At 47.1% G+C, this 12,449-nt stretch overlaps 1 protein-coding gene across 1 annotated transcript in view; it reads right to left on the bottom strand.

Annotated features, from left to right (window-relative positions):
* Positions 1-12,350, bottom strand: part of ALDH1A3 (aldehyde dehydrogenase 1 family member A3) — a 33,192-nt gene extending 20,842 nt beyond the window's left edge. Inside the window, exons 1-5 of the mRNA XM_039723306.1 lie at positions 12,219-12,350; positions 8,776-8,880; positions 3,227-3,367; positions 1,414-1,543; positions 138-199 (exon numbers count right to left, since the gene is read on the bottom strand). Coding sequence (XP_039579240.1) covers positions 138-199; positions 1,414-1,543; positions 3,227-3,367; positions 8,776-8,880; positions 12,219-12,317 — 537 coding nt within the window. The 5' untranslated portion in view covers positions 12,318-12,350. The remainder of the gene's footprint in view (positions 1-137; positions 200-1,413; positions 1,544-3,226; positions 3,368-8,775; positions 8,881-12,218) is intronic.
* Between the last annotated feature and the right edge of the window lie 99 nt (positions 12,351-12,449).

Here is a 12,449-nt window from a genome sequence, read left to right as displayed (position 1 = left end):
ACATCAGGCCACTGAGATGGGAGTTCCCTGCAGAACAGCTGTGCTTAGCCAGGCAGCAAATGGCTGCAGGGGAGGATGGAGTGCACATGGAATTTCCACTTCTGTGGGAGATGCAGGGCACCAGCACTGTCACTTACTGGGGTGATGGCTCCACAGACACCCATGGGCTCATGCCGGGTGAAACAGACAAAATTTTCATCTGCAAGACAAGAGATTAAAAGGGCACAAAACAGTCAAAATCCTCACTTGTACAGAAAGTGTGTGAGAGAACTGCACACTAACAGGTTGGGAAGAGAACTAAGCCCCTGTTAGAGAACACTGTCTGTTCATCCTGACTCCTGCCTTTGGGACACCCCAGTCAGATGAAGATCTGAGTACAGGTCTTGTGCCTGAAAGCCAAACACCACACACAGTCACACAGGAACCTTTTAAAACCAGGGTTCACTTCCTTCTGCAAACTCCCCGCGTTGAGGCTGAGGGGAGGATAACTCATTATCACACTGAAGAGCAAATATAAATTTCATTCAGATTGTGTCCTGCTGAAAAACACAAAGCACTGAAGGGAGAGTTTAAAACAAATTTTTTTATAGGTATCCTGTTCAGTGTAACAGGAATTGCACTCCTAGTAAGAAATCATAAAAAGATTGAACTCTGGAACTAAAGCAGTACCATTCACCTCAAAATACTGCTGTTGCTCTTTCACAGAGAAAGCAGGAAGAACATTTGCCTTTCAAATTCATTCTTGCTGAACAGCTAGTTTCATTGGGAAGATGTGACAGAGAGCAAGAACATTTCTAATGACACTTTTTCAAAGTGATTTCAAACCAGGACAAACAAGGAGTGTCCAGACAAGCAAAGCTTTACACCACTCTGAATGAGGGTGACAAATCTCAGTTTATATGACTGACATGGCTCCTTTTGCTGTCTGCACACACTGAACTAGCTCAGCCCTCCAGAGCCCTTCCTCTGGTGACTAATTTTGTCTGCAGTGTCTGTCCTTCACACAGCCTCAGTGATCATCCACATACTGGGACAAAAGAGGCCAAATTTGAAAATACTCCATATTGTCCATCATGCCACAAGGACATCCATTCTCTTAACTTGCTCTCACCAAAACCATACTTGAACTTCTATACCTGGACCAAAGTATTCTCTCTGTGTGACTGCTCTGAACTAAAGTATCTGTTAAAAATGCAATAGAAGAGCCCACACATTTTCCAGAGATATATCTAGGCATTAACCAACTTCTCCCATCAGTTTCAATATTGAAACATCTGCTTAAAATGCACCCTGAGATAGAAAGGAAGTACAGGCTATTTTTGCAGGTTTTCAGAAGCCAGCCTTTCCGTGGATCTCCCTCCTCCTCAAGGCTGATCCCATCCCAGCTCTGAAGCTGGGTCTGAAGGTACTCACCCACTGGAATAGTTCTGCCCTGAATTTTATCAGCCCATCCAGCATAGTACCGCAGGGTTTTTATACAGCCTTCCAGGTCAATGAAATAAGCCTGCAGAAAAGGTTTTCCTGTGTCCATTGTTTCCAGAGTCTGAAAAAAAACAATTTGCATGCACTGTCAGACAAGTCAATGTTTTAGACTTTTTTTTTCCTTAAGAAAGAGCTTTTTAAAAACTCTCTCATCAGCTTTATCATGCCTTGTTCTGAAGGCATGGAATGTTCTTCCCTCCTCTTAATATTTAGAGAATGAGCTTGTTAATACAAATAATGCAGAAAGGAAAGCAGACACAGAAACTTTGAAGTGTACAGGAGCTGCTTTGTTCAGGGGCACCTTCCAGAAGCCTCCAGAAGGTGAGTGTGGGTGGGATACAGGCTGGGGTCTGGGGCACTGGTCAGAAACAATATGAGTATCATGACTTCACCCTAACTGACCTTCCAACACAGATGTTCTGGAGTCCAGATGGTATCACTGAAATCAGGCAGAGCTACTTCCCTTCTGTTAGAAAAAATAACCTATTTTTTCTACTTCATAAGCCTAAACCCAACCTCTGAAAAGCCTTCTGGTAAAGTAACCTTTGGGCTCATATCTGTGCTGAGCCCAGGGGAAGACAGAAGTTGCCCCACTGAAGCTACACTGGTGCTGATCAGTTCTAAGCAAAGTCCAGGCTGAGCCTGTGTCCTTCACACTGTTCTGGACATTAGCTCAGGGAATGCTTTGTTCTCCACTCAGGTCATTAAATGGGATATTGGTGCAAATGGCCAGCACATCCATAAAGGAAGTACTATCCCTTGGTAGATTGAAACATCTTTGTTTACACATGAAGTCATACCCTGTCATGCTCCACAGACATTAGGGTCCAAACAGCACTCAAACAGACATCCCCCTTGGAATGGCAAGAATTGTTATCCACTGAATGTCTGCTAAAACAACTGATTTTATAAATCATTGCTTAGCACACAGCCAAGGCAGCCAGGGCTGGTTTTCTGCAGTGCAAACAGCAATGCCAAACAAGCTCTCCCAGACCAGAAGAAGCAAAAAGCTTGAAGTGTGTTCTGGTTAAGTGAAAAGGAAGGTGCTCCAAAGTCACATCAAAAAGTGAGCAAAAAATAAACAGGACTTATTCACACACACATATATATGTATTTTTTTCCTTCCCTCTTACTTGCTGCCCAGAACTGTCTTCACAACAGAATGTTTTGGTTTTGCCCTACTGAAACTGAAAGCTGTCAAGTGGCTGAGTGACACTGTGTTGGAGCCCAAAACAGTCACACAGGTACAGGCTCCTGAGCACATCCTACAGGTGTCATTTCCCACTGACTTCAGCAGGGCACTGGCTCAGTTAGCTGCACATCTGACAGCATGGAATGTCATAAATGCCTTTCCCTGAAGGTAAAAGTGCAGCACTGGAGAGATCCAAGAGCTTAGGAGGGGATGGGCAGCAGCCCCAAGCTGAGGATATCTGGGTGCCATTTGGAAAGATGTACAAGGCCTGTAGAGTCCAAAGGCTTCTACCAATTGAGCACACTTTAAGTATTAATATATTTAATCACTTCAATAACTAGCTAAACTTCTGCAAAAGTCAACTATGTGGAACTGACAGCCTTATAAAACCCCTAAAACCCTGCAGAAAGAGGAACAAAGCCATGACTCCTGCCTTCTGCCCTTCATGAAGGGAGAGAAAAGAACAATATCAGGTAGATAGGGATACACCCGAGGGATGGAGCAGAGCTGTGAGCCAACTGTTGCTGGCTTATCACTGCTCCCAGTACTCACTGCCAGGATGACTCTGTCCCGCTCCAGGAGATCAGCCAGCTTGTGCAGGAGTCGTCCTCTGCTTGGGGCATCCATCTGTCTCCACGGAGAGCCCCTCTGGAATGCTGCCTTTGCTGCCTCCACTGCATTATCCACATCAGGCTGCACAACACACACACAAGAAAACCTCAGGTTACAGGGAAGGGGCTGGACAATGGCACAGAAACCCCTCCAGGCTGCTTCCTGGTTGGTGCTGTGGTGGCCAACACCAAATTGTCCAACAAAACCATTTCACTCCTGGATTTGAATTCAAGCCTGGAATATGTTTTATGTTTGGCCTGGGCTCATAAACAACCTTGAGGTCTGAATACCAATTGGGTCTTTCAAGGGTAATTTAATGTAACTGACTTGTTTATAAAATAATCCAGAATCATGTTCCTGCCAATACAGGATGTGACACTGGGGGAGGATGAAGAATCATGACAGGCCACTGGCCTACATGAATTAGCCTCCTCTAAACAAGTGTAGGCAGGAAAATCCCCCATGAGATCAAGATTTTACCCAGAAAAGTAATCACAGCTCAGATCCCACCATCCAGTCCCCCTGGAGCCCATGCCAAGGCAGTTAACACACCAAAAATCACCCTTAGATCCTAGAACACATTCCCAGAACATTTCTACCAGATGGAAAAGGTTTTGCTCTTCCGTGCTGATGACAAAGACATTTCCCCTACACACACTGAATGCCATTGTCCCTTCATCTCCCAACAGCTTTACTGTCCTCTGGACCAAATCAAATTCTGTTTAACCAAGTTACTAGCCAGGGGAGCAAACTCCTCTCTTCCCACACCATCACCCCTGGAGCTTCATTCATTTGCTCTGGCCATGGTATGCCCTGGACTCCATCACCTCACATACATTGATTAAAAAAGAGAAGCCAAGGGCTCCCAATCCAATGGAATCTATGGGAACACTGCCACCAACATCCACAAGGCCAAGGCTGCACCCCAAGCATTACTGATAAATCTTTGGACAGATTCCTGCTGTTTGTAAGGTCTGGCACAGCCCAAGCCTCACTTCAGCTGATGGAGAACTTGCACCTCACTGCAATATCTGGCTCAAAAGGGTGGGAAAGGAGAGAGGGTGTCAGACCTTGATCATTCCTCTCAGCACTTCACCAGTTGTTCTCATCTATACCTCTTCTCAAGTCTTGTCTGGATACAATTAGGAAATGAGCCTCTGCACTGACCCAACAAGGTCTGGCCACATCCCCCTCACAGGAAGGGATGGGTGGTGCTCAATCAAGAAAAAATGTTGTAGGGAGACACACTGCCTTCTTAAAAAGTTCATGGTCAAAACTGCAAGTTATCACCCAAGGCAATGGCACCTGACATTAACTTTGGCTCCATTTCTTTACCAAGAGACCACACAACTTTGAAACAGTCTGGCCTGTACTGCCAGGAAAAGAATTCCATCCTTTTGGAAGAGCACTGATGGGAAGCCATTGGAGGAAACTTGTGCTGCCACAGGATGGCTCTGGTCCAGCAAAGGAGCAGGGTGGGGCAGAGGTGCCCAGAGCCACTGAGCACAGACAGGCAGGTCCTGCCTGGGGCCCATCACCTGCAGCCACAACAGGCCTTTGAATGGCTCACTCTGCTGGAGTTGATCTGGATTCAGCTTGGCACATCACAAAAGCCAGAAGGCACCACCAGCCACTGCACACTCATGTATCCCCCATCCTGCCTGCTGGAATGAAGGCTTAAGCAGAAAGAAGGCAATATTTTATGTGACAGAGTAGGAAAAGGAACATAAGTGTGTCAGGTTTAAACAAGCCTTTCCTTAGCAGCAATTAATTAGTTCTGCAACCAGGCTGGGAGCACAGATGTGCAGGGAACTGGGCCTGCAGTGTCACAACGCCCTTGGTACTGAGGGTCTTCCCTCCACCCTGGCACTCAGAACAGGGGTGAGATGACTGCATGGGCAGAGACTTCAGTGCATGCCCAGATGTTCCCCATCCTCTAAAAATGGGAGCACCTGAGCCCTGCTGCAGATCCTGTAGAGACAAAAATGAAGACAACCACCTTTCTCAGACACTCTGGGTACAAATAGTGCTCAGAGCCTGCAGTCACTGTCACACAGGCAAACAGGCTTTCCTTAAACACCCTCAGGGTAGCACCACCAAGTGATATCCTGAGAGCCTTTCTGCACAGCCTCAATAGGCCTGAGAGACCAGCAAAAACAAGGAAATCCTTCAGGAAGGTTGAAATGCCATTCTTAATCCATCCTGTTATGACTAGGCATTAGGGGAGTCTGAATGGCATGTTCATTGCAGGCATGTTGCAATAGGTAGGCACAAGGCGTGACAAAGTGACTCTGAGCTGTCAAGGTGCCAGGAACACCCTGTGGTGCACAAAACCACAGCAGGAGGAGATCCATGCATCCTGGTGCTCCTCTCGGATCTATAACAGATTTACTGAGCATTACATAAAAAGCTCCACTAAGAATATTAAGATTGCAAAGTCTTTACAGTGTTGGGAAATGCCTGCAAACCTTCATACCCACCTGGGGTGTTTGAATTATGATACAACCCCCAGTTACACAATCACATACCTTCCCCCCTGAACAAACTGAACACTGCTCTTTGTTCTAAGCTCGTCCATCTTCCTCCTCTGCCTCAAGTCCTGCTCATTGCTGCTCCTTTTTTCTTTCCCATCCTCTTTTCCTCTCTCCTGCCCCAGCAGCAGGCTGCAGAGCACAGTGAAGACCATCACCTCACTGGCTCTGAGTGGGGAAAACACCTGCAAAAAAAAGCCTTGCTCTGCTTCAATCTCAGGGTGCCCAAGAGTGCTCCAAGTGAGGAGATGTGCCAGGAATGGAGCACACCCACTGGGGACCCTCTTTCTTCAATTCACCTACCGACTTCTTCAAAAAGCCTCCCTGTGCACATCTTGGGGAAGGCACTCTTCTGACATAGGGCATGAGGATGTCACAGTTTTTCACTTAGAAGAGGTTCCCTGACCTGCTCCCCTGCAAACAGTCCACACATGGCTTTAAGTTCCAAACAGCATCCTAACAGCCTGAAATGTCCAAAATCATTACTGAGGGCACTGCAAGTCTGCCATGGTTTTACCTCAGTCTGCCATTACAATCTGAAGGGGACAGGCTGACTGTGAACAAATCCCTCTCACAACCCTTCAAAGAGCCACATGAGAGTGAACTGTTTAGAAATGATCATGACAGAGACTTGACAGTCACAGCTGTGGACCTGCTGCCCATGCTCTGAGCAGCTGAGCTGGGCACTCCTTTTGGGAAGGAATACTTTTCCCTTGTCCTTGATGGATGTCAGCAAGCTGCTAGAAGGAAAAAGTCTGTCTCCAACTCTTAGGGACAGCACCAGAGTTACTCTTTTTCCATTATCAACCTGGAAAACAGTTGGACACTAAGCTTTTATTTGTGAGGTATCCAGCATCTAGTGGAAACATCCACCATTTTATTTTCAGGGCGTCTTTTTCCACACAGACTTTTCTTTATCCCTCAACTGTCCCATCAAGGACAATTCTGTAACTAAAGAACAGACAACAAAACCTTTGCTTCTAGGCTTATAAAGCATTGGCCAAGTTTCAGCACCAGACTAAACTGTCATCGCTGAGATATCAGCTGCCAAATTTCCACCCCTCACGTGCAGCCTAAGCAAAACACTCTGCGTGGCCAGGGAGGGGCAGGTTTCTGTTCAGGGCTTGGGAAGGGGAGCTCTGCTCCCAGCCTGCTGTGAAGGCAGAGCACAGCTGAAGGCAAAGCCAGTAGCAGGAGCTGCCACCTCTGCAGTGGCACTGGCCAGCACAGCAGTACAGTGGCACCTGGGGATAAGGCACTGAAAGCACCACTGAACACAACTCACCACTTCCTGTGGTGACTCCAGCAGACTGGAGTTGCAGCCCCACGAGGGGATGAACCAGAGCAAGGGAAGCCTCAGGGATCTTAGTCTGCCAGAAGAGAGTGGGACTTGGTCAAGTGTCACCAGAAGGCAAACAGCTATGGGACGGCTGTCACCCATTACTCTTTTTAATTAATCCAGATTCAGGTCTAATCCCCACTCGGTTTCTCAGAAAACCTAGTTAGAGCAAAATATTGTTTTAAAAGCTGTGATGTATAGAAGAGGCTTTCAGCACCCAAAGCACAGCTAGCTTACATTTTTGGCTGCAATGTCCACTATGAAATCAGTCACCTGTACTGAGTATGCAGGGGAAGAGATCTCTACTGACTGGAAAAGCTTGCAGTGACCCTCCTGCAAGCTGGAAGCTGAATTCAGACAGGGACAAGTCTCAAGGAAGCAAAACTGGCCTGTTAGTTCTGTATAACAATTTTCTTTAGCCAACATTGAGAAGCAGGCACAAACTGCACATGTAATACTCTATAGCTGCTTGAGGAGACACTTAGCTCAGGGAACAATAACAACGTCATGGTTTCTGCCTATCAAAATACAGTTGCATCAGAGTCAGCTTCAATTCCACTGTTTACATGCCACTGCAATTAAACACAGTTGTGTCCTACCCAGTCAGGATAAAGAAATGACACATAATGTTTGGTTCTGCCTCAATGTGTAATTGCCCCATGGATGCACAGATCCCCAGTGGCAGTAAGTCCTGGAGGCTGCCTCACAAGCACTGGACAAGCTTAAATACCAAGAAAAAGAAGTCAGTGCAGGCAGAAATGGCCACGCTGCCCATCACTAACTGCCCACAGCAATGAGCTACCAAAGCCCTGGCACGGCACAGCAGCTGTGAATCACCTTCCCATGACTTCCTGCACAAAGCCAGATGTTGGCCCAGCACTTTTCCATAGGTCAGACCAGTTGGCCCATACATGATGAGCTGTTTTGGACAAAAAAGTGTCACATGTGATTGTTCCTCACCTCAGGCTGTTACCAAACCCAAGCAGTAACATCTCAGGTTACTCTACAGCACACCAGGGCCAGCCAGGGACTACTAAAGCTCTTGAGATACTGGTTTGGTTTTAGTGAGAGCTGCCACATTTGTGCAGGAGGCCAGAACCCACAATAACAGCGAGAAAAGTAGCACCACATCTTCAGCAGCAAGTGGTCAATGTCTGTTTGCATGACCAAATTTAAACTCCCCCAAGCACTCAGGTTATTTGTGTTTAAAAAAGGGAGAGTTTCAGTTCAGTGTCTCCAACAGGCTGCCCTGCAGCTGGGGTATAAACCTCTCCCAACACAGGCCCCAAATCCTGTCAGGGGTGAGCAAACACCATCATTGCTATTTCCTCAGGCTGGCTACTTCCTTCCAGTCTATGGCACAAGAATGATGCTCAATCTCATTCCTCTGACAGTGTTCAGCAGCCAGTTCCTACCAGGGAAAGTGCTTCTGACAAGCTGGACAGGATTGATGCCACCCAGCCCATGAAATTCTTGAGCAGCACCTCCACTGTCCCAGACCTCCAGCTCAGGCTGGCCAGATAGATGTTGTTAAAAGCCAGCTTTTCCGCTGTGTGCTTCCCTACAAAAAGAAATCTCCTGGAAAATGTCTTTTGCACTGCTTGTCCAACAACACTTACCTTATCTCCTTCCTCAATGTCACAGATTTTCTCCAGCGTTGAAGGGTTGTAGGTGGGGAACTTCTTTCCACTTGTAGACTCGTGCCATTCATTGTTAATAAATATCTGAAGAGAGAGCAAGGAGAGTGGGATGGGCAGGAGAAAGAAAAACAACTTATATAGACAAAAAAACCACAAAGGTCCAGAGGCTCTTCAACTTCCATCCATGGCAGAGTCAAGTGTGCTCAGGCTCCAAAGAACACTCCTGACAATACAGAAGCATTTCTACAAACCTTGTGCACCCAGTTAGTTTTGAGCCAGAGGAAGGGTCCCACAGTGAATAACACTGGGTTGTGGCAGTGAGAAACGGGCAGTTTTTGAAATCCATCTCCATGGGAACAGCAAGCAGACACCCAGAGAAAATGTATGGTTGAGGCAGGTATGTAGAAGGAGCCCCTTGCTACGTGCTACAATTATTACTTGGCTGGTTGTGCCCTGCCCTGGGCTACCTCCACAGCTTGCTCCCCCTCCAGCAGTGTCCACAGGAGGAGGGTTCTGGCTCGGTTCTACCCCACCAGGCCTTGTCACAGGCCAGATCAAGCCTCCCACGTCACTTGGAGTCATCTGTGACAAGATTTAAGTGTTTCAAAATATTGCATTTCCAGAGCAAGAACAAACAGTCCCAGCGTTGCGTAACTGAAAATGCATTAAATACTGGAGTGTTGTTACTCACTGTAAACAGAACATGAATACCTATATACAATTAATTGATTCAACATGCATCTTATCCACGCTGTGATCTGACTTGGCAGTGTTATATTTTATAAATATACTTTAAATAAGATTAGATGAAGTAATCTTTATTAGTAGCCTGCTAGTGGCTGTAAGCTAGTACTTTTATTTGGAAGCCATCCACATTTGCAATCTTGTTTATGAGCCTCTACACACCACCAGGAGATTAATGTTGCATCTCTTACGTTCGGAATTCCCACTGCTTTGGGTCATAGTTTTCTTTCCTTGGGCAGCTTTTTTTCCTGAAAGGACTTTTTCTTATTATTTCTGCATAAAGCATCCAAAGTGTAATTGGTGTAGAAGCTGCACTGCTGGACCCACCTGTTTTACACAGGCTGAGAAAAAGAACTTCACAAAAAATGTTGCCAAGGGAAGTCACAAGAAAAGATACAATGTTAGAAATATTAACTCTAGTTTAGGACACCAGTGCTCCCAAGCTACTTCTGTTACCCAAGAGCTACATTTTAACATTTACACATTTTAACCTCAGTTTTTCTTTATTTCCATAATTAAGAAAAGTCGTATTCTAAATGTGGGAAATATGACAGGAACCATAAAATCACAGTATCAGGTATATGCTCACAAACTAAGGATTGGGGAAGGATACTGATTTTTCCTTTGCATTCAATGCTAATTCTGTGGGAAAGTGATGTTCCTACCAAGCAGTAAAACACCAGAGTGACAGGATCAGGCTGTTTTAAATGTAACATATACACTGGCATCATTCTGGGAATCCACCACACATCACAAGCCCTTGGTGCCAGGAGTTGAAATCAAATTTAATAGTGTATCCACAGTTCATGCTTCATAGCCAGAATTTGAGACAAGGAATTGTGGACAGATCACTTCCATCACACACCCATGACAAGCATTAAGCTGCTGTATAAGAAAGATCTTTGTTGAAAAACTTTGTCTCTGCCCCAGCCCCATAACTGGTAGAACCAAAAATAAAAATCTCCTCTAAGCAGAGAGAAGCATGCTGTCAGCTGTAAACATCTGGTGAAACTCAGAGCTTGCACAAAACCCCTCACAGTTTTATGAAAATTGACTGCTGCTCATTATTTTCTCAGATGCACCGGGAGCATCAGATCAAACATCAAACTCACACTTTTAATTTATGTTGGTTTCCACTTTAAAGATATTACCTTGACTCTTTCAGCGCTCACAGTCTCTGGCAAAAGTGTGGAGCATAAACTGCGTGTTTGAAAACACACACGGCTGCAGGATAAGATCCCTAAGGAGTGCTTAAAAGTGTTCACAACAATAAAAATAACAAAAACCAGAACATTTGGATGTTTAAGAAGAACTCAAATGGCCGTGTCCATTTTGGACGCAGGAAAGAGCTGTTTGTGCTGCATTACGCCATTCTGCACCCAGCAGCTGCAGATCCAATTTGCTATTAAATGACAAGTTTATCTGACAAATAAAGAGTAGATAAATTTCGGATATCAAAAAATTAATCTAGTCCAGTGATTACTCCTAATTGCTAATCTGTTTCAGTACACTTTGGATGCACAATTCAAATCAACACTTCACCGGATAAGCTATCGCTGTTCACTCCTCGCTATGAGGGAATAAGCTTCAAATTTTGTTTTTTCCGTAATACTTGACACAAAAATGCAATGGTAGCACACTCATTCAGCCCCTCCAGCTCTTTTAGTCCGGGCACAAAGTTGAAATTATGGCAGCCGAGGCTCCTCAGCAGCACAACCAGCCGGGACGCTCTCCGCCCTGCGCAAGGCAGCGGGTCAGGCTGGTGTGGAACACAAAGTGACGCGGCGATCGCAGAGCTACAGCTGCACTGGGAGCAGGGATTTCTGCAGCCCTGCTCTGCTCCAAGCCAGCCCCACCTCTGAGGGACAGAGATGTCAAGCTCAGGAGCCTTTGGGTTATACCAAAAGGTCAGGAGCAACTGTTTAAAGGGAAACTCAACGGAAAGCGGAGAGGTGAGGGTTTGTGTGGGCTCAGTGCCCGACTCCTCATCCCGTGGGGAGGCCGTGGAGTCGGGACGAAGAGCCACCAACACGAGCACCGCTCCTCTCGTGGGGCTGCAGGATGCTCCAGTCTCATGGCAGAGCCTTTCCACAAGGCCCAGCCCTGCCGGACACCGGCCCTGTGCTCGCTCACCCAAACCCACCACTGGCATGGAGCCACCTCCCCACAGGGGAGCTGTGGGTCAAGGACGCTCGAACACAACCCCAGCAAGCGGCTCTGAGGGATAAAACCTTCCTCGCCCTGCCCAGCTCACCCCATCCAAATCGGATTTTGCTGAGCGCCAGCGGGGAGCTGGAGGCGTTCGCGGTGGGTTGGGAGGGGAAGATGGTGTCAGGAACCACAGCCAGGGAGAGGAGCCCAGGGCGCCTGGGGCAGAGCAACAGCTTTGGAGGAGTTATTTTATTTAAAAGAAAAAAATAGGTTTTGGGCATTAGAGATTGGGGCAAGTGTTGCTCCATTAGAAATGCCACTGTCATCTGCTTGCTCAACGTCAAACCCCCATAAACCTACTGTCTCAGGCAGCAGCATGAATAAAAGAAGCTAAGGAAAGCAACACTGAGAATGAAAATTTTGTATTAAAAATATGACACCTCACAACCACCCTGACTCCACCGAACACCGCCGACACCACAGCGAAGCCCACCCGCCGCCCAGCGCCCCATGCCCGGCGGGCTCACCTTGGTGTATTTCACCTCCAGGCTGCGCAGGGGCCGCGGCAGCGGAGGCACTTTCTTGTCGGGCTGCCCGTTCTCCACGGCGCCGTTGAGGGCGGCCATGGCCCCGCCGTCGAGCCCGCGCGCCTTCTGCCCGCTGACAGCGCCCGCGCCGCCTTAAGAGCGCCGCGCGCGCCGCGCGCCCGCCCCCATTGGCCGCCGCCCCCCGCCTCGCGCGCCTTACAGTGACCCTCC

Source organism: Passer montanus, unplaced genomic scaffold (genome assembly GCF_014805655.1).
Source record: "Passer montanus isolate IOZ18808 unplaced genomic scaffold, ASM1480565v1 scaffold5, whole genome shotgun sequence".
Taxonomy (NCBI): domain Eukaryota; kingdom Metazoa; phylum Chordata; class Aves; order Passeriformes; family Passeridae; genus Passer; species Passer montanus.
Note: the sequence above shows the minus strand (reverse complement) of the source record. Positions and strands in the feature narration are given on the sequence as shown.